This window comes from Lygodium microphyllum, unplaced genomic scaffold (assembly GCF_053477565.2).
Source record: "Lygodium microphyllum isolate KBCC unplaced genomic scaffold, Lygodium_microphyllum_v1.1.10 scaffold_154, whole genome shotgun sequence".
NCBI classification, from domain to species: Eukaryota; Viridiplantae; Streptophyta; class Polypodiopsida; order Schizaeales; family Lygodiaceae; genus Lygodium; species Lygodium microphyllum.
The window spans coordinates 63,576-90,259 of NW_028229637.1; the positions used below are offsets into that span (position 1 = coordinate 63,576).

The 26,684-nt window shown below is 40.7% G+C and overlaps 1 protein-coding gene and 1 pseudogene across 1 annotated transcript in view; both read left to right on the top strand.

The window, feature by feature from the left end:
* Positions 1–26,684, top strand: part of LOC148008376 (histone acetyltransferase GCN5-like) — an 81,635-nt gene that overhangs the window by 16,778 nt on the left and 38,173 nt on the right. The window contains exons 3-4 of the mRNA XM_087674266.1: positions 3,478–3,521; positions 5,794–5,893. Of these exons, the coding sequence (XP_087530392.1) occupies positions 3,478–3,521; positions 5,794–5,893 (144 nt within the window). The remainder of the gene's footprint in view (positions 1–3,477; positions 3,522–5,793; positions 5,894–26,684) is intronic.
* LOC148008377 (uncharacterized) lies at positions 11,103–13,343 on the top strand (annotated as a pseudogene).

Sequence of the window (26,684 nt, forward strand, 5' to 3'; positions counted from 1 at the left end):
ATCTTGGGAGAGGGCTCCAACGTTAACCACGTGTCGTAGGCATGTCTAAGACTCGAACTTGAGAGATGGCTCTGATGCCAACCAAGAATGCGGAGGCCTAACCACCGAAGTAGTAAGTCCACTCGTTGTGAAAAGTAAACAAACTAGTAGTGTAGGAAATGATGGTTAAATGATTAGAACACCTCAACTAAAAGGAAAAAAAGATGAATGTCAAGATAAAGGAAAAGGATGCCTGATCTTGAGATACTATCTCAGTTTGGATGTTGATGGAGGCAATATTCGCCATGGTAGGAATTGAATTATCGAACCTTCAGCTCAGATAGAACTAGTAAAATACCTACAATGTTAGTCCTAATTGAAATAAAACACTTGGCATGAAAGGATCGAGAAAGTTGCCTACCAAATGTTTCATATTGAAATGCTTTGGATGCTTTGTTAAATGTAAAAAATAGCTAAATGAGTATTAGATGCAATGGGATGGAAGAAGGAAGTGTGTAGCGGAAGACTTGAAAAGGTGTAGCTAAGCTTAAAAGAAACTAGTCCTAGGTTCCTAAGGATGACTAGGATGCCTAAGAAACTAGCCTGTAGGAAGATAATGACTGAACTAGTTAGAGATGCCATGAGACACTCATTGAGAGGGAGATCCAAGATCCATTGCCAAAAGGGGGTTGGAGGAACTATGCTACCTCCTTGGGAAAGACCCCTCTCAACCTCCTTGGAATGGCACTACAACCACTGAAAGGGGTTGACGTTGCTTCGGTACATAGTTGCCCGAAATGGCGTTTCGGGCTACTTGTAACGGAAACATTTCGGGACAGGTGTTTCAACAGACAAGGATTTTCAGCTAGTTGCAGGTTGAGCACATCATTTCGCCTTCTTGTGCCTTCCTGTGTGAGCATTCTGCTTTTCTTTCCCCTGCTGTCCCCCCTCGTTTTCTCAGCTAATCACTCTTCCTACTTGCTGTTTGCTTTCCCCCTTTTACATCTACTGCTGTCTACAGCCGTGACACTCCCAGCCCTGAAGCTCCAAAGTCCTCATCCTTCAGCTGCCCAATCCCTTTCCTTTCCTGTCCATACTATTTCTAGCTGTTTTCCCGTAGATTTCGTGCTGATTTTCACTGTTTTCAGTGAGTGATCCCTCCCCTCTTCGTCCTTTGCTGTCCACAGTGATTTGAGCAAGTTTCCCCCACTTTTGCTATTGGTTTCCCCTATTTCCAGCAAGGTACAACCTCCTCTTGTTCTATTAGCAACACTAGTGCTCCTGCTAGACTGCTGGTAGCCCTAAGGAGGCCAAGATAGAGATGGCTTTGGATGATGCTAAGTGACTCTTATGAGTCATTATGTGATAGATTATGATATGATGATTCCTAGACTTGTACTGTGTAGACTTGCTGTTAGTTGATCATATAGATTCATGTTTATGGTCTAGTGGCATTTGGATGACTCATGAGATACATCATACATCATAGTTGAATTTCTTTTTCATGCAGTGTTTACTGAGTTACGACTCATGAGTATTCTCTTTTTTGAGTCTATATGACATAATATGAGTTTATGACAGTTCACTTTTGAGCCTTCAATCTTGAGTTTACTATCTGTGACAAGTTATAGTGTACCAGCTTAAATTGAATCATAATTCAGGTATACTTTAAACTTGTCAAATCTCGATTCTCTTCTAAGTTCTAATGTTATATTGTTGAGGAATTTAAGTGTTTTGATGTAGAGGTTCAATTAACAGGTGGTGTTGCCCTATCATATATCTATAGTTATATTTAGGACTATATATATATATTTATTTCTATACCTATATTTTTTGGATTTTCGTTTCCCCATTTCGGATTGGGGCCGAAACTTTGTTTCACGACTCCGAAATGTGTTTTTGTTTTGTTGTTTTTGAAACTCTTGGCAACTATGGTTTGGGAGTGTTGTTTTTCGGATTGAGACGATGATGCCTAAATAGAGCCGCCATTGAAGGAGTAGCTTGAGAAAGCATCAAAGGATTTGAAGATGGAGTAGTGTGAGCCATTGTGAATCATCACGTGATGTATAATGTAATCAAGAACAAAGCAAGCAATCCGCGATAGCCTTAGGTAACTCTTTAGAACAGCACTAGCTCTGATACCATATGGAGATATGCTTGCATTTCAAAAGAAACACTGGGTGTAGGACCAGGACTAACATAAAGAGCTCAAACACAACCACAAAAACGCAAAATGAAAAACAAAAAATGCAAAACATAAATACAAACAGAGGAGAAAGACAACTTTGAAGTGAATGAATGAAAGCTGTAAATGAAGGAAAGAGTGTACAAGATGCTCAAGGGCAAAGCTATCCAACCATCCATAACTCTCGCGGGAGCAGGTTAAGGGAGTAGTTGGAGTGTGATGTCCACCGGATATAGACTCCAAGTGCTGCAACCACTAGTTAGAGCTGAGCTGTTGCAGAAAGTGGAAGGGCAGCAGGCTGGAACCAAAATGCAGCAGTCTTTGGGGTTGGAACTGGTAAACACAGCAAGGTATCCACTTGAAGATGATGGCAGCTGATCACCGACAGCAGTGAGAGGGTAGGTGATGGCTGTAGGAGGATGATCTGATGCAGACTGGGCCTGCACTGCAATAAACGCAAGCTGTATGATTCTCAGGAAGAGGTTGGACAATAGGGCGGCAACAATGGACAGGTTGCTAGCGGCTCTGGTGATGGTGTGGGAGCAGTCACGATTGGCTGGACAGCCCGTGCAGTGAGAGCTGATGATTGAAACCCACAAGACAAGGGATGAGATTGAATGATAGCAGCCTGTGTATTTATAGATGAGTGGATCGCCCCAAATTAGGCTTTGGCTAATGGGACACATACATTCTCTAGGTGTGCATTGTTTAATGAAACTTTGGGTAATTTGCAAATCTTGGGGCTGTTTTAAAGGGCTAATTAGTTTATAATGCATTTTAAGATCAACACTGAGGTGCATGCCTTATAGGCCGTGTGTCAATGTCTTGGTTCCTTGAACCTTCTACAAGGCCTAATTGAAAATGGCTGCATTGCTGATGATGCAAAGAATGATCAGCTTGGGAAAGTTACAAGAGTCTAAGTGAAACAATGTTCAACCTCATGCTTCCATCTTTGGGCCAAAGATTAGGATCTCTAAACGTGTGTCAAGGACACATGGTGGCATTTGTCATCATGGCATAGTGGTACTGCAAAAGTGCTGTTTGTGGTGTCCAGACAAGGTTTCTCTAGCATTTTGCAGATTCTATTTCTACATAGGGTAAGCATGACATTATTGTATTGTGAGTTCATTGGATCAGTAGTCCATTGTGAAGTATATATAGATGTATGCATGCATGCATTTTGTTGTGCATCCCTATTGGATGCTATGTGAGTGGTATAATTGCATTTATCACATGTGTGTTGCACCATTTATGATTTTGTGATTGTTTGCCAATTTAAAATGCCTGTATGCCTTTGTGTGGTCATGTTTCAGGGTTTCACAATGGACATAAGCATGGAAAAGGAGAGATGGCATGGGTATGACCTTGTTCGTTTATGTAAGTTAGATATAGCACACACGTTTCTTGGATCGAATAGATCTGAAGCTTAAACTTATTTGTTCTAGTTAAGACTTCAAAAATTGTTTTCACTATATTTGTTTATCACATTAAATGGCTCCATGTCTGTTCATGAGAATGCTTTGTAAAAGATGTATCCCCAGTATTCTTGCTCAAAGAATTTCTATTGTTGTACTTTGAAAATGATTGCCATATTCCACCAGCTGTACATATGTACAACTGGTTTGTGTACACTTAACTAGGCACATTTCATCAACTGTACACACATACAACAGATTTGTGGGTATGCACAACTGTGCAATTTCTTTTTCAGGAGGTTTGGTACTTGCTGTACAATCACTTTTCCTATGTTTATCATCTACATTGGCTCTTGTGTATAGTAGTAGCCTTTTCTTCAGCTGCTTGTGTGTGTTGACCTTATGATTGTTTGGAGCCCAAATCTTCTGGGCTTGTGCTGTTCACAAAATTCCCGACTGTATGCCTGATTGCAATTTGGTGTGATACGGCACCGTCTTTCAAGTGCTTACATTTGAGGCATGGTGACTGTGGGGAATCGACTGGCATATTAAACAGTGGTACCCTTTCTGAGTGACATTAGAGATTTTTATAATGTGCATGTAGCCATTTCTCTGATCATAAGTCGATTTCAACCCAAAGGTTGTCTGCCTTGTCACAAACATTCTAGCATTACTTGACATGTGGTGCCAGTTGTGAAATGGTAATTGCTTGGTACTGCTCAGCCATAGGTGATACATGGCTTCATGAATATTTCAATGTTAGACCATTTACTGTCTCCTGCAGTAAGGTTTATACCATTACTCTTTCCATGACTACACATTACCCATCTGAGAACATATTTTCTAATTTATACATAGTCAACTTCCAGTTTTCCTGAGGGTTATCCTTTGCTGGAGGAAATCACTTTTGAACTCAATAATACCAGCTAAAGGGTTTGTAAATGCCATGCATGGATAGGCACAATTTCTTCATCACAATCATAGTCTCCAAGACTGCAGTCGCACTATTTTCTTTTTCCAAAATGGTGACTACTATAAATAGAATGAAAGAGTCTGCACTCCATTGAGCAGCTAGAAAAAAATAAAAAAAGACCAACCTATGTTCTCTGAGGTTGGCCACTCTTAAAAAGAATGATGCCCTTGTTACTAAAAGAGAAATCTGCACTGGTACTACAATGATGTTATTTGGGTAGAAACAAAAAGTAAAACTACTGGTACTACAATGATTCTATCTGGGTAGAAACCAAAAGTAAAACGACACAAGCTAGATGTTCCTAGGTCCACTGGGTCTTTTGGAGAGGTGCATGGCCTGTGAAAAAGAAAAGGGGGGGGGGGGACTGCTCAGTGTTAATCTCTCATCATTTGGTCTCACATATGGCGTTTCAAACACAGAAGCCTGCAAGTAGTCCTGACTCCTTAGTCTAGAAAGACATTGCATTATAAAATGCACTCTAGATTGGAGACTAGAGCTTTCAAGTCACATTTGGGACACAGACAGTTCTATTTTTAGTATTCAAATGGAGTTCTATCCTTGCTTATTGTGTGGAGCTTTTTTTGTAGATCTATGATGATGATCAAACTTTTATCCTTGGAACACTGCAACCCTCTTAGTGTTGATGTATTTCCGAAGTAGGATTCCCCTTCTTTGTTGGTCATGACTTAGGTTTCCCTGATCCCTTCCATGACTTGGCCTCACGCATAAACTTTGTTTTGGCAACATATCCAATTATTCTGAACCCTGATCATGGTTCTTCGCCATGGATACTTCAACTCTCAGGGTGTGGGGAATGGTTAAGGGTTCTGTTGACTTGCTTCAAAAAGTTGTCCTCAAGGATAGTCATAGTATTGATGAGGTGTGGAGTTTGAATCTTGAAGCAGCAAGCTTAACTTTTTGACATTCCTTAGTTTCTGAAATTGGTGTCTCTGTTTTAAAAGAAAATTGGAAATCCTGCACTCTGTACTTCTCTAAAGATTAGGTAAAAGTGCCAAGAAAACAGTGTTGTTATGAACCTTATTGCCGTTGATATGGGTTTGATAATAAATATTAAAGTAAAGCTGAAAATCACTTACCATTCTCTGTGTGTTTTCAAAATAGGGATATGAGTACTTCAGAAAGTTGCATATTGAGAATTTGTACAATTTCAGTGCTGGTTAACATGGCATGTTTAGGACCATTGGATTTTGGTCCTAAAGGCGATTAAAATTCTTATGCAGTTATATCAAAGATTATGATGGTGGGACCCTTATGGAGTGCAAAATAGATGCTAAGTTACCTTACATAGATCTTCCTGCCATGATACGGTGCCAAAGACAGGTTGTTAGCCTTCCACTTGTTTATATCATGATGTCCATCATTTGCATGTAAAATCCACTTCTTCTAAAAAATTTGATTGGAAAGGAAAGGAAAATTACATTGTAATAATGTGCCATCTACTGATAACATCAGTGTTTTAGTAGACAGATGACTTCCATTCTTAAAACAAGGAAGTATTTGTGGCTGCATCCTCATATCCTGTGGTTTTGCTGCTGTATGAGCTCTTAATTCAAGGTTTCCTAGATCAAAGCCAACTTTCAGAGTTTAGTTATCAATGCTGATGTCCATCCCTCTCTCTCGAACCTTAGGATAACCATGGTCCAAATGATTTAGGAAACTCATTTTCCTCCTAAGACTTGGCACTTGCATGCCTGGCATTGCCTGTAAAGTGTCAAGCCATGATGAAAGACAAAATCAGTTAGGGGTTTGAAAAATTAGTTTTTTGGTTCTATTCTTTTCATGGTCTTTGGGTGCTTGGAGAAGCTATAGCCAGATAACAGTTTGCAGATTTGCAGCCATCTCTAGAGCTGTATTCTCTCTTCCAGCTGAAGTTTTTTATTGCTCAAAGCACGTCTATTATGAGGAATAGAGATAGATCAATCAGCCATCAGACTTAATTGTGTCAAATGGAAGCCCTCAGCTTTCTCTGCCATCCTTGGATTCCTCAGCCATTCCCTCCATTGTGTAGTTGTAGAAAACCCTAAAATCAGACTTGAAAATTGGAATCTCTGAGCTGACAAACCCTAAATTCTGTGTGCGAAAATGACCCAAATGTTGTTGAAGAAGATTTGAACCCTATCAATTCATCATGAATAGATTGAAGGCAATGGCAGACTTGCAGCAAAGACAGGCTGATATCTTTTGGACAGCCACCAGTATGTGTTCTTGATGGGGGTGCCATTCATCTTAACTTTTGGAAGACTCAATGGGACTAGTCCCTTGTGTAAACATAAGCAAAGGGCCATATGTCAGAGTGCTGGGATGTGGAAGTGGATGCTGTCAAGAAAATGGGTATGCTTTGATATACCATGTTAAGAAACTGACAAAGAGACCAGAGAGACAATAGGGTTTGTGGGGAGAACCAGAGAGTGTGTACAGCAAACATTGAGAGAGAAGGAAACTTAAAAACACAAGAACACAATGATGATACATTAAATCATGCTATGAGAAGAAAAGCTGATATAGCGGCACTAAAGCTCAAAAGATAATTGCACTTTCTTGTTTGAATCAGGCAGCAACACTTGTGGGGAATCTGCACAGTGAAGGGAGTGAAAGGTAGTCCTCCCGGCAGTGGTAATGAAGTAATCACTGGAAGGTTAAGGACAGCTTATCGAGGGAGCGAACCGTAGTTCTCTGATGTCATTAGGGATGAAGAAGATGATCACTAGTTGCAAGGGCCCTCTTTGAAGTTGAAGAAGTAGAAGCCTCCACTAAGGGCAAAGAGAGTATATCCCCCTTTGAATCCCCCTTTGTGAGAGAGAGGGAATCTAAAAACTCATAAATCACGAACTCTGAATCAACTGATGATGAGGGAGTGTTGCCACTTGTTCTGAAGAAGGTATTTGGGGTAACGAAGATGTCGAAGAACTCCTAGAGGTGGCCTCTTGAATCTGAGTAGTCGAGGATGGGGAAAGGTGAGGCTCATGTTGAGGCAAGAGTGGGCAATAATCATTGTCTCTCAGTGGAGTGGATGGTGGAGCAAAGTAATGAAAGGTGTCGGACAGCCATGAAGGAGCAAACTATCAAGGAAACGGTGTCCAACAATCACTGTCTCTCGATGGAGTGGATTATAGAACCGCGGGTTATGGAGGTAGCATTTCTGAAACCATAGAAGAAATAGAAGCAATCTCCGTAGCGCATGGTGGTGGTTGTAAGGAGGTTGTGATAATAGTTGATCCTCTTGTGGCTTGAAAGGGCTTAGTGTGCATCAGATGCAGCTTATTGTCTTGAGCATAAAAATATGAAAGCTAATATAGAATACACTTTGTGGCCTAGAAGGGAGGGGTGGCATGAGTGCATGGGGATAGATGCATATACTTCCGGAGGGGGTGATAGGGAGCAAAGGTCCATGTGAGCAAAGCATCGATGGGGGTTCTAGTGATGTTGGAAGAGGAGCACTTAGTGGTTTGTCCACCTGCGTGTGAAGTCATAGCATCGGAGTGTCAACTTATAAAGGGAGGGTGGGTGGAAGAGGAAGAGAAGGGTATCTCTGTCTCCTGATGATGTAGTGGAAATGAAGGGTCTAATTAGTACATGATACTGAGTCCACAACTTGCCTTTGCCTTATGCAGAGGATTGTTGTGGCTCATTAATCACCTTTGGCTCTGACACCATGTGAAGAAAATGGGTATGCTCTGATACCATGTCAAGAAAATAACAGAGAGACCAAAGAGATAGTAGGATTTGTAGGGAGAAACATAGTGTGTGTACGACAAACATTGAGAGAGAAAAGAGACTTAGAAACACAAGAAGAACATTATCATGATACATTAAATCATGCTATGAGAAGAAAAGTTGATATAGTAGAGTTGATGCTCAAAGGGTAACCATACTGTCCCGTCTAAATTAGGCAGTAGCACTTGTGAGGAATCTGCACAGTGAAGGGAGTGAATCGCAGTCCTCTCGGGGTTGTTGCCATAGTTGCATTTGTACTACAATTGGGCTGGTTTGTTTTGTATGGTTTGCACTATAATGTACGGTACATATCCGTACCAATTCGTACAAAAAAAAGATATTTTTTGCCTATGAAGATTGTGTAATGAAATAATCTAACGCAGAAGCACAAATAACAATCGTACGACAAAGCACAGATTGATAAAAGAACATAGTTAGGGTTAGGGTAACTCAGAGACAATGAACTCAGAAAATAAATTAAGTGATATAACTGCTGAATATACAATGCTCATACATCAAACACACTATGCAATGAATGAATATTGAACCTCGAACTCTTGTATCTCAAGGATCAGGGTAGGGGTAATGAGCCGGAGAGTGTGTCGTAATCCAAACGGATCCGGAATTGCAGCAAGGCAGCCTCTGGATGTCGAACACCAACAAACGTAGTAGTGAGAAACTGGATCTAATGCACACGGCAGTGAGTAGAGAGAATGTGCAGTAAATGCAGACTGATGAGAGAGAAAACAACGAAACACAGACAATAGATGCTAGACGATAGCAGCAGAGAGAAAATCTGTCAAATGCAGGTAGGACACCAAGTGACAGCCTATAGGAGACGGTGCCAACTGGAGGAGAGAGAAAATTGTCAGTACAACAGCTGCAGTAGCAAACACAAAGGCAGTGATGATGTGGCAGGTTGTACGACAGCAGGTTGGGGCAGGAACAACAGTCGCCTGGGATTAGCTCAAAGAGGACGGGGCATTGAACAAAAGGTGCACGTCGGCTGCCCAGTGGCCTATCAAGACCTAGAAAGGCGGATGGAATTAGTTATGGACTTTTTTTTTTTGAGGACTTTGAATTTGACAGATTTAGCATTAAGTAGGGATTCGAAACAGTTTTCGTCCTATTGATTATCCGTGCCCCAAACAGGAGAATGATAGAGGATGGTCGACCCAAGACCTTCACAAAACAAGCATACTATCCCTACCAGTATTGGGTGTCAATGAAGAAGAATAAGGGTAAGGTGGGGATATAGCAAATATGCGACGCAAGCAAGAGAAGCAAAGCAAGCAACGAAAAAACTGCCTTGGAGATTGCCATGGCCAATACCACAATTATGGTGGATCCAGAGTCGACCACTCCAGAAGATCGAAAATGGATAAATGCTCACAGATGCATGTTTACATGAAAAAAATACCAATGCATGGGGTAATGCAAAGGGTGATGCAAGATACCATACTCACGTAAGATGCAATGCAATGGCGCCACTTGGACAATGCCCTCGTAGGGGAATTGTTCACTTGCCCAAGCGCCCTTTTACAATCATGTCATCCTGATAGTGCGGATGAAGTTACAAATGCCCATAATACAATAAACATATGAATGCCAAAAAAGCTGTAAGCATCATCACTGTTAGTGGCAGGAGTAGAAGCCGCTCCCTCTCGAACTTGAAGGGAAAGTAAGTGGGAAGCACCCTCTTCCCGTCAAGCTGAAGAAGTAGGGGAGGATGTACCCAAAACGATCCTTGGTAACAGGTACTTAAAATATTTGCAAAATTGTCGGATGTAGGCAAAAACTCTATGGAAAAATGGAAGTGGACTCCCATATGCCGTATCCGTGGTGTAATGATCGGATTGTCCGCAAGGGCAATGGCACTCTGGTTGTCGTAGTAGACAATGGTGGGAGAGTAACATGGGAAGTAAAGTGCTCAGGTAGATAGCCTTGGTGGTGCCATCGAAGAGAGCCTGGTACTCAGCCCACGGCCATGGAAGTTGCCACCGTCTTTTGAAAGGTTGTAGCTGTACGTACATACGGATCGACATGTACCGTACGGATTGTATTGTACGGATCCATACGCATACGGATCAATCCGTATGTTTTTTTTTTTTTTTTTGAAAATCCCTTTTTGACCTTCAATATACGAATTTGGGCTTATTTTAAAATTTCACATGCAGCGCTTTGTTTCGCTCTGTCTCTGCACAGTGCAGATTGCAATTAGGTAATTCTCATGCTCTTTCGCGCTCATGGCCTTGGTCCCTCATGATGCATCTCTGTCTCGTACTGTACTCTCTCTCTCTCTCTCTCTCTCTCACAACCGCGAGCGGCCAATGTACTACATGATTAATCTCATCTCTCTCTCGCTCCCTCCCGAGTCCCTCTCCCTCTCTCTCTCTCTCTCTTCCTTTGGAGTATGCTCTAAGCTCTGTCTCTCTCTTTCTTTGTCACACAGCTTCCAGGATCCAATATGCTGAAGCCATGCAACCCCTACTGGCAGGAGCACACCAATGTCATCCATGTTATTGATATGCCGATCCAAGTTGGTTCTGACACGCGTCGTGATACACTTGACAAGTATTGGCACCACCGGCAATTGTGGTGGGTGCAAGCAGGTGCCGCAGGATATTAGAGACAAGCTCATTGCTGAGAATTCATCAACAGCGAAGGGTTCAAAGAAGGTAAGGGGCAGCCAATACACTTAAGATGCACTTCATGATGCGCTTGTGGGGGAGATGGGTGATTTTTCCACACAGGATAGCCAGCCTACAGGGGGTAGAAAGAGGGCCTGTGTCATGCAGGAGGTTGATGAGGATGATGATGCACATGTGTTGAGACAAAGCACTTTGCCTTCACGCATGTGATCTCTTTCGTTGGTGAAAGAGAGACAAAAAGTGGCTGAGATGGAGATTGCTCGCACTCTTGTGGAGTGCAACATCTCCTTCAATGTATTGAGGGCTGATCAATGGAAGAGAATGGTGAGGGCCACAACAGAGGTTGGCCACACCAACTCGTGGTCCGGGGTGGAGTATAACAAAATGCGTACCGGGTGCACCATCATATCTGATGGCTGGAGTGATATGCGTAGACGACACATTATCAATATTTTGGTGTCCTCATGTCTTGGCACATACTTCTTGCGGGCTGTGGATGCAGGAAAGGCAGGAGAATCCATCAGTGCTGAGTTTATTTATCACCACATCAGACAGGGCAATTTTGGATGTTGGACCAGAGCATGTGGCCCAAGTGGTGACAGACAATGCTTCAAATTGCAAGCGTATGGGTGAATTGGTAGAGGTAGAGTTTCCTCGCATTGCTTGGACTCCTTGTGCTGCACATTGCTTGGACCTGCTGATGGAGGATATTGGAAAGTTGCCATGGGTGCAACTTCATGTTGTAGATGCCACAAAGATTACTACAGTTTTTCGAAGAAAACATTAAGCTTTGGTCATCTTCAGGAGCCATAGTGCACTTGATATGGTGCGACCCTCGAAGACTAGGTTTTCTTATATATTCGTGGTCTTGCCCATTATTACAGATTGTGGTGGACCCGAAATGGAGTTTTATGCACCATGTGCAGATAGAGGCCACTAGATACATTCAACAGAAAGTGCTTGACAAGGCCTTTTGGATAGAGGTACAGAGCTTGACAGTGGCATTGCAGCCTATCCATGTTCTCCTCCGAGTCGCAGATATGGAGGGCTCTACTCTTAGATTGGTTTATCATCTCTTCATGGAGATGAAGCGCCATATTGCTGTCTGTACAACATTGACGGAGTCTTGGTGAGTGTACACTTGGATATTGTTCTTGGCTGATTATATTAATATTAAATAATATGCAAATTGCAACAATATGTTTAAAGTTATATTATATAATGACTGTTGGAATGTTGGCTTGTAATTTGTAGCTGGGGGGACATCTTGGCTATTGTAGAACGGCGATGGACGTTTATGAGCTGTCCCATTCATGGGATGGTTGCATTGCTTCATCCCTTTAACAAGAAGCTAGAGTTGTTTAGTGAGAGCACTCTACTCTCGCAGAAAGACCAGTACATCAACATAATGTACGACGAGGATGGGCAACTTGAGGTTGATGCATAGATGGTGAGTTTTATGAACAATCTAGGACCATCCTTTGCTAGAACGGTGTTTTTGAGAGAGGAGGTGACGAAATTTCCTCTCACGTGGTGGCGGAGCTATGGAAGACAAGGTCTTCCAAAGCTGACTCATCTTGCTCTTCGAATCCTCTCGCTGATACTCTTGACTCTTTCACAATGACATCCATCTTTAAAGTTTCATTCATTAAGGGTTTTGACTCCAAAATTGTATTGTGATTCGTGATCGTAGGATTGTTATGCTGGTGCTTGTGAGCGCAATCGAAGCGCCTACTCCTTGGAAGATCCGCAATCGACTTAGTACCGCTCAGTTGGAGCAATTAGTGTATTTCTGAGCTAACACGAAGCTCGTGCGAGATTATCATGCTTTGGGGACATCCAAGCAGGTATATTTAACTGTCCGATGCCATACGTCTTTTGACACATTTCAATATAATTAAGTCATTTCTTGTGGTTCTGACTTGTCAGATTTTGCTTTTCCATAGGTAGATCCGACCCGTGTGAAGATGGTGCTAGTCTCCACTGAGGATGATGTGGAGCAGCGTGTCAGAGACAAGCAGACAGATATTATAAGACTCCTTCATAGAGAGTTAGAGAGCATCGATCGCCGTGTCACGAGGTCACGCTCATGGGCTTTGGTGATACCTTCGTGTGAGGGGGCTGCAGATTCAGAGAGCGCTAGATGGAGAAGCATTCGTCGAGGAAAGTTGCTTGTTCGTACGTAGCGGACTCGGGCGAATGAGGCTGTCACTCTCATTCATACTTCGAGAGAGCCATTAGATGATGATGTAGCACATGGATCTCATGATACATCTTTCGCATCATCACATGTGCCCCTGATGGTGGCAGAGCCTGAGTATGACGATGAGGGCAATGTCCTGATGGATTGAGACTTGCTCTCTTTTGGTGCATCGTGATCATCATAATCTGATGAGGAGTTTTGACTCTTAGATCACGTTTCATTGTGGAGTCTAGACTCTGGTCTAGCCCTTATGGACCTTTTGAGGACATTTCCATGATGTAGTGTTGGAGCTTTCTATGTAGTATGTGCATTGTATTCAGTTTGTTTTGATGCATTTGCAGCCTTTTAACATGGATGAGAGTCAAGACTTTTGGTGTGTAAACACTGATTTCATTAATTAAGCAAGTTTTGGGGTTGTTTAAGTAAAGCTAATGCATTTTTAGCTCAACAAATTGGACTATATAATATCTTCCAACTTCCAAGCGTGATGTTTGCTCAAATTGCCAAGTCTCTCAAACACACAGACACAAGAATGAAGAACCTCTTTGTTCATCCACCCTACACTTCACTTTTTTGTATGATGTGTGATGTATTGTGTTTACAATCCCATCTGTCTACTTGTAGCAGAGTGAGCATCTTGGGCATGCAGTTTTGCCTTATTACCCTCATGTATTCATCCTATTAATTGGAGTCACATTGCTATTTTAGCTCTAAACATGTGTTCTATAATTTGTAGTTCAAAATAACCAAGTTTTATTTTCCGTACTGATATCATACCGTACCTTATGAAATCTTGAGGCACCAATTAGTAGTGTATTCTATTGTACCTTAGCGAATCATACCTTTGATACTAGCAACCCTACTTGTTGCAAATAAATACGGAAATGATTTGCTATAAATAAGCAGGAAAATGGACCCTTATGGAGTGTGCTATTACTTGGGAGAATCCATAGATTCATGGCCAAAAGATGTTCTTGGAGCAGATGCATTTGAAATAGAAGATGTGTGACTAGCTGAAGTTAGATGGTGGATGTGATACTTGGAAGCTTGATGGTGTCACAAATGCGAGAGTGTTAATTGTTGGTAAAGGTTGTGCTCGCTGAAGAGAAGGCATGTAGCCTTACATCCTTTACCATGAGTGCTCTTTTCCTCTTAAGAGTGACGTTGGAGTAAAATTGCACCTAATATGTAGTAGTACATTGTTTACCACAAGGTTTCCTCCCCTCTCGGGAGTCACATTGAAGAAAATTGCACCTAATATATTTTATGTGCAAGAAGTGTGATGTATCCTTAGATACCTGAATGGATACTAGTAGTGTTGGTCATACTGTTCATGAAGTGACTTAGTGCGAATTTATTGAGGCCCGAGGGCACTTCTAGGGTTAGGGCAACCGTGTCCAAAGATAGTTAATACCCATTTTGCACCTTAGGCATACTCGGAGGGGTTCAGGTGAGCATCTGCAAAGCGAAATATTACCTGAATGGTTTCTAGAATTGCTACTTGCTCCAATCTGCTCCTTGGATTGTAATCATTAATCAAGAAGGCCATGCTATATTTTGAAAGTTTTCATCTAAATGATGTGGAGAAAATGTATGACAATTATAAAAGGTAGCTCTTAGCTGTGGTTCATGCTTTGAAGATATGAAGACACTAACTTTTAGGCAATGAATTTCTTGTAATAAATAATCACCAAAGGTTGAAGTATTTTTAGATTCAAAAGCATTTACAGGAGAAACATGTAAGATTAGAGAAATTCTTGTTTGTGTTTTATGATCAAATTATCTACACCCCTAAAAAACATAATATGGTTGGTGATGTATTTTTTAGAGTGCCTTGTATCACAATTATGACAATGACTCATCATGAAGATTTTCAAGTGACTATGAATATATATGACCAAGATATTGATTCTATAGCAATTTGGGTAAATTTATAGCACGGAGACTCTCATCCAAATTATTTCATCAAAGACGATTGTTTTTTAATGAATAGTTTCCTTTGTGTCACTCTTCTTGTTCGATAGAGGATACTTAAAGAAAGTCATGATCCTCCTTATGTAGGACATAAAGCAAGGACAACCGCTTAAAGTGCAACTAAACGTTTGTTTTATTGACCAACATATCCATTTTCACCTGGCTTTAGATTTGTGTAATCCCCAAAGGGAATCGCTTTGGTGGTGATCCATGTGCGGTCTCTAATCATGAGATGACAAATCTGATTAACTAAAGAGGACTGAAGGCTCAAACACCTTGCAAGATCCTAGTCCTACCAAGGGCAATCTACCAAGGGCAATCAGAATCAACAATGGAGAAAGGTTAATTTTTCCTCCAACTCTTATGTTGTGAAGAAATCTATTGTTTTTATTGCATAGTAGTTGATGCATATGTGCTTGTACACTTTTCATATGATCTTCTGCGAGTGAGAAAAACTTCTCACTCTTAGACTGCTTGTAACTAAGCTCTTCCCTAAGAGACTTGGATTGAGCAAAATTATATTCCTTGGGAGGGGAGGAGACATCTTCAAACTTGAATTTATGTCCATTTCTTTTAAGTGCTCATGATTATACTTTTTTGAGTAGTTGTCATATTCAAGTTTTAAGTTCTCATTTCTTTGCATTTTCTTGAAATGTCAAGTCTCAAAAACAAGCGAAGTATCCACCTCATTCGCCCAAGACCATTCCTTAGATCTTTTACTTCTTCTGCCATGATGACTACCCATGCAAGAGTGGTAGCCTCATGCTCGGGATGTGGTTGCCATGATGATACTAGGCGGCGATTGGTAGAGAGAGAGAGAGAGAGAGAGAGAGATTAATGTCTACATATGGCCAATGTGGCCTATGAGACAAAATCTAGAGCACACCCATGTTTAACGTCATCTCATCAATGAGATAAAGATAACAGTAAAATAAGTGGCCCATGAAACAATGCTGAGAATAAGTGTGCATCAGGACAATACTAGAGTACAATCATGTCTAGTGTTGTCCCATTGATAGAATGAAAAGGAAGAGTAATTTGACTCTACTATCTATACATAGTTACACAAAACAGCATTTCGGGCTGCCTCAAAACGCATTTCAGGACAGCCGTTTCAGGCAATCAGGGGAATACTAGTATTGGGATGGGCTGGTCATTTCACCTTATTGGTGGTCAGTTTTCGGCCTGTTTCCTCTGCTCTCCACCCTCTCTCTCAGCTGATCACTCTTCCTACTGCTGTCTACAACCTTGCAACCCTAACTTCCTCATCTCTCAGCTGCCCAATACTTTTCCTTTCTTGTCCACACTATTTGCAGCACTTCTCCCTCAGTTTTGGAGCCATTTTTTAGTGTTTCCAGCAAGCAATCCCTCTCCTCTTTTTGTTCTATGCTGTCCACACTGGTTGAAGTTGGTTTTCCCCAACTTTGGTGCTGTTTTCCTCTATTTCCAGCAACGAAAAGCCATGGTGAAGGATACATTTTGGAGCCACATGCGCATCATCAGCAACTATGGAGCTAGCGGTTGCTTGAAGCGGTGGGAATGCAACTATTGCCATGTCATATGCACGGAGAGCATTACACAAGTGAAGGATCATCTTGCTCGTGTTAGTTGTAAGGTTATTCATAATTGCCTTGATGTGCTTGATGATGTGTTTGTTGGTTTAGAGCATTGGAGGCGACAATGCCTTGTGGTTAGTGTGGCAAATGAGGATGATACTCCATGATAAAGTGCACGTGCTACATTTCACCTCCTATCATGGGTGGTAGTGCCCAAAAGAGGTGAGTGTGTATAGATGTTGCTGCTTTTGTTAGTACCAATATCTCTCTGGATGCAGATACAAAGGCGACTTAGGCAAGTGTAGGTGCATTTGTTGAGGGTCTAGTTGCTTCACGGATCCCTTTGCCACATCCTAGGGGTATGCAAGGTGGTAGTAGCTTATCAACAGGTGCACGTACTAGTGGGGCAGCAAGGGGATTATTGGAAAGGACAAGTATTACAACAGCCTTTCAAAAGCAAGCAAAGGCGAAGGCTACTCCTCAGATCATGAAATTATTTATACAGTGCGCCATCCTTTTCCATATTGCACGCCCAAAGAGATGGAAACGGACCATCAGGGCCATCAGTAAGATTGGATATGAGTGGGAGGGCCCCGCACATGTGAGCTTGTTGGAGAGAAATAAGTTGTAGAGCTAGAGATGTAGCATTTGACGACTAGGCAAAAATATGGCTGCACTATCTTTTTCAATGGATGGACAAATGCAATGAGGAGGAATGCGTATAACATCTTGATATCCTCTTGCAAAGGGACCATGTTTTTGCATGCCATAGATTGGTACATGTAATGTAGTGCAGGTTATCATTGACAATGGTAGTATGTGTGTGGCTATGGGTGCTTTGTGAGAGAGAGAGTTCTCTAAGATCATGTGGTGCGTCACATTGTTTGGATCTAGTTATGGAGGATTTAGAAAAGGTTGGATAGATAGATGACCTCTTCAAGAGAGCTAGAAACATGGTAAAATTTGTCACAAAGAGGCCTAGAGTGCATGCTATATTTTGGAAAAATAGAGATTTGGATATTTTGAAGGTATACCACTCGTTTTGGTGATATATTTATGGTTGTGGAGAGACTTGTTAGACTCTGTCAAAGCCTCATGAGAATGGTTGTCTCTAGAGAGTGGGCTGCATGGGATGAGAGATATTGGTCAAGGCTTTGATATTTATCAGAAATGTCATGGATGAGGCTTATTGGCAAGATGCTATCGCATTGGCGAAATCTGTGACTTCTATTTACACAATGTTGAGGATCATTGACATGGATGGAAGCACTCTAGGCCTTTTATATCAATATATGGATAAGATTGGAGAGGTGTTAGAGAGAAACATCTTCTTCTCTTAAGATAAGTAAGTATATGAATAACCATTTATTCTAATTTGTCTTTTTTAATCATATTTAGAATCTATTGTGATTCATAATTTATATCAATATGGGGGTTAACTTTCATAAATGCCATAGGGTCCATGAGATTCATGGTGTGAAACATGAGATGGAATTGGTTTCACAAACCAATCCTTGCTGTTGCCCATTGCTTACATTCCCTTTGGTGTAGCAAGGATCAATGTGCAAGTAAAGAGGGGTTGTTAGATTACTTTAATAAGTGGACTGATGGAGATGTTTCCATTATTACGTGACTTGAGAATGATCTCCTCAAGTTTCGTAATCATACTCTTTCATTTGCATGCCCCACGGTAGAATTATGTGAGACACAGCTCTAGCTCGTGTCTTGGTGGGAGAAGTACGGAAATTGTGCTCTGGCTTTGCTAAGTAAACAAATTTAATGAACAGAAATAAGTATGCTGAATTTCTTCTAGTTTTTTTGTTTTAGGGCTTGAATTTAGCTAATAATTCTTGAATCTTAAATTTTGATTCTAATTTCTAATCTTATTGGAATTTGGCAAAAAAGAATGGCTATGTGTATTCTCTCACAAGATTGTCATAGTGATACTGTAAAGAAATTGGAGCACATGGGCTTTGTTTCACACAAAAAAGATAAATAAGTTGAAGATTGCCCAGCTTAAGAGACCGGTTTTTCGCCAGTGTAACTTGCGCTCGATTGAAAATTCAAGTCACGCACTTGTGCCAAAGTAGGTAAATGTAGATCAAATTGATATAGAAAAGGTGAAGGACATTCTTACCATTCCAGAGGAGGAGATAGACATCTATATTATGCTTTATGAGGAGATGTTTGCACCTGTGCATCAGACCCAAAGTCTAGTCATGTGTCATCTAGAGCAAGAGGAGCTTGACTTCGACATGCAGCTGCTCCTACCTCCATAGCTCCAATGGCGACGATGAGGAGGATGATATCTTCTCTTTCCCTAGCAGTAGTACTAGTGCTCTTGCTAGTAGCTTTGAGGAGGATGAGGCAGAGGACATGCCTTTGGATGATGTTGAGTGACTTTCATTAGATGATGGATCATGATTCATAGACTTGCACTTTGTAGACGACTTGTTAGTTGATCATGCTTATGGTTCATTGGCATTTTGATGAGATATTGTGATCACTTGAATCTTGATGCTTATCACTTGTGAATGATATATGATCATTGATACATGATACATCATACTTGTATGTATTTTTAATGCAATGTAGTCTGTTTACCTTGTACTTTGTTTCTTGAGTCTATATGATATAATATGAGTCTATGGCTGTTCATTGTTGAGTCTTGAATCTTGACATATATTCATGGGCCATGGCAATGGGCATATTAAAGTCTTTATATTAGGTTCCAAGTTCTCACTACTAAATCTTGATCTTGAAAGTTTTTAAAACTCATAAATTATGATTTTATAGTCTTTGTCGTCTTAAATCTTTCGTAGAATCATGTATAGTTGTCAAATCTCTTTTAAAGTCACATGTATTCTTTACATTGTTGAGGAATTTAAGTGGTTTTATGTAGATGTTCAATATATAAATGGTATTACCCATTTATATATGTTTAATATTAAAATATTCCTAGAAATAGATGTAAAATCTGTTTCCTTGTTTCGCCATTTCAGCCTCGGGTGAAAACTCTGTTTTGCAACTTCGAAATATGTTTTCTGTTTCGTCATTTTCAAAACTTCGGGCAACTATGTATCTATAGAAAGTATGGCAGAGACTACAAGTTGCAAGTAATCCCTCAAGGTTTGTAGATGATGTCAGCGATGATATGTTCCTAATTGCTTAATTGATGTGCTTAGTAGTGAGTCTCTGGTGTCTCAGTATGATGGCTATCGTCCGGTTGTGCTGCGGTCTCCCTAGTCGTGGTCCTAGTAGACAGGGCTGTCGTGCCTGGCGAAGTGAAATGGCTTTGTTTGATGTGTCTTAGACGAACATCAAATGTAGGGTGCGTGGCATTGTGGCTTTGTCTCTGCTAGGCTCGTAGTATCAGTTAGGTTTGATCTATGAAATAAGTTTGTCATTGTTCTTTGTGTGGGTCCCTCTTTGGGTGAGCTGCCCCTTGTCTTGTAGTAGTGCCATGTGGCACCTCTGGAGTTCTAGGGGAAAGAGTATTTTTGGTCTTTGTAGCACAATGAAGAGGTACAAAACCATCACGAAAGAGTCAATGGTACTGCCCTCATATATCATAGTGTATTGTATATCTACACATGTAGTGCTCATTTGTCTCATGCTGTTGGTCACAAAGCTGAGAAATCCTATCCTTTGTTGGAATATTTTTTAATTTTCCTATCTCCATGTGCAACTTGTGAGAGGAGGTGCGAATCTGTCCAATAGTAGGCCGTATGTTGTTGGGAGAGAGATGTGCCCATGTACAGTGGCTGAATAGTAAATTTATCATCAAAGAGATTCATGAAGTGACTCCCGTTGTAGAAGTTAATCTTAGATCCTCTTGGGAGTTGGTTGGATCCATGTCCTCGCAACCACAATCCTCAAGATATGAGCTATGATCACTTGGTTCAAATTTGATTGGCTGATAGTGCAAGGTTGTAGTCAAAATGTGGGAGACGGTAAATATCCAAACCATGTAGGCTCATTCAAATAGCCATCTTTGAAAACCAATAGTTCTTCTTGCTCTCTGTTGCTAGTTGTCTAGATAAACTTGGTGACAATCTAGAGTATTTGTGGTGAGGTAGCTCCCATAGTTTGTGCCAAAAAGTCACTACCTTGAAGAGTATCTCTGTAAGTACAAGCATTGCCCCTAGCTCTACTTTGACAATTGAATATGGAATGGAGGGCTCACTCCCAATCATATGTGCTATTGTCATGATCAATGGCCTTTCCATCCTAACCCAACCATCATAATGATCTCTCTATGCAATGGTTGAGAGAGAGAGAGAGAGAGAGAGAGAGAGAGAGAGAGAGAGAGAGAGATGGATATAGTCCATAAGAGTCTTGGATGAGTGATAAATTGAATTGATAACAAAGATGAAGACAATGATGAGCAAGCTAGTAGGAATTGCAGGTTGGACTTTGGAGCTATGGGTGTTAGGTGAAACCAATGTTCCTTCTCAAATAGGGTGGTAAAGAATGTGATTAAGTACAAATTTTGGCAAGCATAAAATTCACGTAAATTAAAAATGTTGAAAGACAAATTCAGCCCCAAATCTCATATTGACTAGTTGGCCTCTTGGATCTCCCTGAAATTCCTCAATTTCAATTGCTAGAATTCAAGTCCTAGGCCCTCAATTTTGAGCATGCATCCTAAAGTGATTATCAAACCCTAGTTTTTGTTGTAAATTAGGGTTTATAGTAGAGATTGACTAAAGTCTCTTCCTCGGATGGCTCAAATTGCTGGAAAATGTTGAGATAGTTCAAGAGATGGCTAGGAGATGACAAGGTACGTTGCACGAAGAGAAATTTCAGAGTTTCATCTCATGAAATACTGAAAAATTGCTGGTGTCCTATCCAAACAGTCATGGAAGCTGTCACCTACATGTTAGGACCACCCAAAAAATTGCTGGTGTCCTATCCAAACAGTCATGGAAGCTGTCACCTACATGTTAGGACCACCCAAAAGATTGCTGCTCTCTTCTATATATTGTCATCTGTACGAGAAGGGCCTTGGGCTACTATCACCTACTGCAGGAGGACTCTAAACTGTTGTCACATGTTGTAGAATTGATCCGTGGTAGCTAGGAATCACATCAACACCCTCTTCTTGCTCTTTAACAACCTCTTCTCCCACAATGACTGGAAAACAAGTCCCTAAAAACGTTTTTTTTAATTGCATGGGCAAGTTTTGTGAACTGACAGCCTTCTAATCCCATTCTCAAGTATTGTTGAGCTTAGCAAATTAATTTTCAGGATACTAGTCTTGAAAATTAATTTAATAATTATTCTAGTGCTTAAAAAATCAATTTCACCGGTCGATAATTACATTGGCTAGACCAATTTGTCTTCCAATTATCCCTGAGGAGTTATTGATCCTTACATTGACATTAAACAATTAATTAATGCCTAGTCTCTAATGTTACCATTGACGTTAGTGGCTAATAAATTGATCTAAACCCAAATGTGATACCGGGTAACACCTAGTACTTGTTAAACATAACTTATTACAACTTTTGCCTTTGGCACCAACTGATATCTCGGGGTCTTGGGGCATAGAAACAGAGAACGGCCGTTCCGGCCTGTAGGAACGGCCTTACGCGTTCCAAACCCTCCAAGGAGGTGAAACGGCCAGGGAACGTTCCCTGCCGTTCCCCCTGCCGTTCCCTACCGTTCCCTGTCGTTCCCCCTGCCATTCCCTGTTTGGAACGGCCGTTCCAAGCCTGTTTATTGAAAATTGACGTTTTTTCTTGTTTTTAAAAAAAAAACTTGGGTCATAGTCCTTCTACCACATATTCACCCATCTCCATTGTTTAATGTGCACACACTAATCTCTCTCTCTCTCTCTCTCTCTCTCTCTCTCTCTCTCTCTCGGGTTGAAGATTCAAAGTGTCAAGACAACCCACAATCTAATTAGGAGTCCATGCAAAGTTCAAATTTGATGCATTATCAACTCTTGCAAATCAGAATCAAATTTCAGCCGATCCTCAATTCCAAGGTATTTATCCATTTATATTGTCTAATTTCAAGGGAAATTGGGATAATTGGGGCAATTCAAGGCAATTTGGAGCTATGGGGGTAATCGAGTCAATGTTGGGACATTTGGGTCAATTTCATGCATTGACGGGTATTGGGGCAATTAGAGGGACATTCTTTGGGGCAGTTTGGGTCATGCAGGGCATATTTGCGGCACTTAAGACATGTGCCGTTCCCCCCGTTCCCATTCCCTGACCTTGGACGTTCCCCCCGTTCCAGGGGGTCCCGTTCCCATTCGCGTTCCCCGTTCCAGGTAACTATGTCTTGGGGTCTTGGGTTCCACACTGTAAAACAGTTAACTTGCACCTTTCATGTGCAAGTCACATTAGCATATTTGATTAACTTTTAATCAAATGCTAAGCAAAGGAATAAAATTTCACATCCTTGTGATCAACCCACCCCTTTGAAATCTTTGCAATCATCCTCGATTGCGTTGCATTTTCAAAGGAAAAGCATACTACATTGGAATTTCCATAAGGCATCACAGTCACAACATTGGCCATTGTTGTTGAACCATGCCATAGGCGCCAAATCTACCGAGCATATATATATAACATAAAACTGAAAATTAGTCTAGAATTGTTGCTAGAAACCCATTGGATGCATCCATAACTCATGTTTCTCAAGAGTTTTGACTTTAGAACCACAGTAAAGCATATTCTCAGCATAAACGATGGCTGAAACTGTGAATGGCGTTTAATAACATTCTACTGTCCATGGAATTAGCTGTAAACCATTGAAAATTGAGCATAAACTGATCACTCGCTGATCTTAGAACTGATCACAAACTGTTGCAAATGTGACCCCAAACTAATCACAAACTGATTGCAAAATCTGATTAGAAACTGATGCAAAACTGATCACAAAAGTGACCATAAATGGTTCTCAAATTGAGCCGAAATTGATCCAAATTTGATCTCAAAATGGAGGCAAGAGCTCATACCCAACTGATCATGAGCTAATTCCAAACTAATGCAGAAGTATAGTCTTAGAGCCGTAGTAACAACCATACTGATCTGCATACATCTCATAGTAACTAGTACATTGAGTAGTGACCTCATGGCAAACATACTGCTAGCACAATATCTTGGATGCATGTTGAATGCATCTAAGATCCACCACATACGAGAGTTGTGCACAATTGGTGGAGTGGAAGTGTTAACTTCCCCTTGAGCACTAGGCAATGTTCTAGATTCCTTCTTTGTTGAACCTAACTGAGCTTGAACCGAAGTTGGCTCTAATTGAAAGGCATCTTGGTAAAGTTGCAACTACTGAGCATGGTCTACAGAGTCATCCTCTTCCATCCACTTTGCATCTATTGGTGAAACAATGCTAAAGCTTCACCAAGAAGTATATGGAAACTTTACCTCTAACTTTATCTGTCTCCAACCTCCACTAGATTATAGGCCTTTCTTTCCCTTAAGCATTGCGATGCTTTATACTTTCATATTGTTGCAATTATAACTTATCTAATATGCAACATTGCATCCAGTTGACTAGCCCCTCGTGTGTACCTAATATGCTAGAAATACCAAATGCATTAGGAAACATTTTTGTTTGCATAGTTTGGACCATTGCAATGTGGCTATGTATGGGAATGTGGATTTTACTAGCCATACCAAGATACATTGTCCCATACATTGCATGCATTAATAGTTGCATTTTCCTCATGACCAACACTATATGGGTCATTTGCATGACCACATTAATATCATGAGTCCTAAACACAGTGATTGTATATATGCATTGCCAAACTTGCCACTTTGTGTCCTAGCATGATGCCAACATTACTCTACATGGGATTATACATATTACTAGCCATACTTGGATACATTGGGCCTTATGTACCATATATTGGTTGTTGCATATGATAAGGAGTTGTGCTATACATCATTATATGTGGTCCTTAACCCACCATAGCATGGAAACTAGTGCTTCCACCAACGTATCATGGCTGCCCCATCATTCCATGCATGCTGTGCTGCCCTAAAAGCATTGGATTGACATTTTCAAGTTGGTCTTGCATATGCATTAATTGCCCCATTGGCATCATTTGCTTATGCTCACTACTCACATTTGAAACATCGTGCTATTGTATTGGCTCTTTCTTCAGTACATCTTGCTATCTTGAAGCTCTTGAAGATGATTTTCTCTTCTTGCCCTTATTGCTCTCCTTTAAGGGGTTCAAAAAGCGCATGAACTAAGGATCATTTGACAATTGCACAAACATTTCAGCAGCTGTTCTTAGATTATCTTTATACTAGTCATCAAATTTCTCTTTCTCTTGCTGACCATTAGCTTCTAAAGGGTTAGAAGGACCCACATTTTGGTCTAAACCAACATTATCAGCTTACTGTCCATGCTGCGTGCCTTGTCCAAGATCTCGCATTGCATTTTTCCTAAGACTTTGTGAATTTTCAGATTAAGAGGCATCATTTTGCTTGATCCCATCTCACTATTTGAAGACATTCTTGCTCTAATGCTCATCTGGATACAATTTCAGCACTAGAGCAAAGCTTTGGACCTTCAATTAATTGCCTCGAGCCCACGAAGTCAATGGAATTGATGGTATCTTGGCAATGGAACCTTGGAACCAGTCTTTCTTCTTGGTTAGGGTGGTAAATTACCAAATTAAACACTAATTATAGCGAGTATAAAATTCATGTAAACTTAAAATTGACATTTTATTGCTTAACCTTGGACATTGGGCACATTGTTGCCTCGAAAACCAGCTCCCCTTGTGATATTTCTTTATCTTATATTGCAAATGGAAGGAGTACAATTGAGATCCTTTAATCTCCTTCCCTAATCGAAGTGCCTCTTACTGTCAAACCTGACCAGTAAGTCTTCAAACCAGTTGTCTCTTGGTTTGCTTGGGGATATGCTTTCAACTTACTCCTTGAAATACAAATTCAAGCCCAAATCTCATATTGACTAGCTGGCCTTTTGAATCTCCCTGAAATTCCTTAATTTCAACTGCACGATTTCAAGTTCTAAGCTCTCAATTCTATGCATGCATCTTGATGTGACTGTCAAACCCTAATTTTTGTTGTAAATTAGGGTTTATAGTAGAGATTGATTGAAATCTCTTCTTCTGATGACTAAACTGTTGGAAAATGCTGAGATAATCTGAGAGATGGTTGGGAGATGAAAAAGAATGATGTAGAGAGAGAAATTTAAGAGTTTCATCGTGAGAAACACTAAAAAATTGCTGTTGTCCTGCCCAAGCAGCCATGGAAGTTGTCACCTACAACTTAGGACTACCCGAAAGACCTTTGCCCCCTTCTGTATGCTCTCACCTATACTAGGACCTTGGGTTGTTGTCACCTACTCTTGGAGGACTCCAAATTGTTGTCACATGTTGTAGGACTGATCCTTGGTGGCTGCAAATCACATCAGCATCCTTTCTTGCCCTCTAACAGTCTCCTCCTCTCTAACAATGGTTGGAATAGACTTTCATCAGTTGCTAAAAACGTTTCTTCCAGTCGCATAGGCAAGTTTTGCCAAGTGGCAGCCTTCTAATCCCAATTTCCAGCATTATTTAGCTTATTAAATTAATTTTCAAAATATTAATTTTAAAAATTAATTTAATAATTATTCTAGTGGTTAGAAAATCAATTTCACCAGCTAATAATTAAATAAGCCAGGCTAATTTGTTTTTCAAGTATCCCTGAGCAATTATCGACTCTTAGATTGACATTAATTAATTGATTAATGCCTAGTCTCTAACATCGTCAGTGACACTAGTTGCCAATAAATTGGTCTATGCCCAAATCTAACAGCGGGTGCCCCACCTAGTACCTAGTAGGCATAACTTATTATAGTTTTCGCCTTTGGTACCAATTGATATCTCAAGATCTTGAGTCCCACACTGTGAAACAATTAACTTGCACCTCACATATGTAAGTCACATTAGCACATTTGATTGACTTTTAATCAAATGCTAAGCAAAGCAATAAACTTTCATGTCCTCATGACATTAG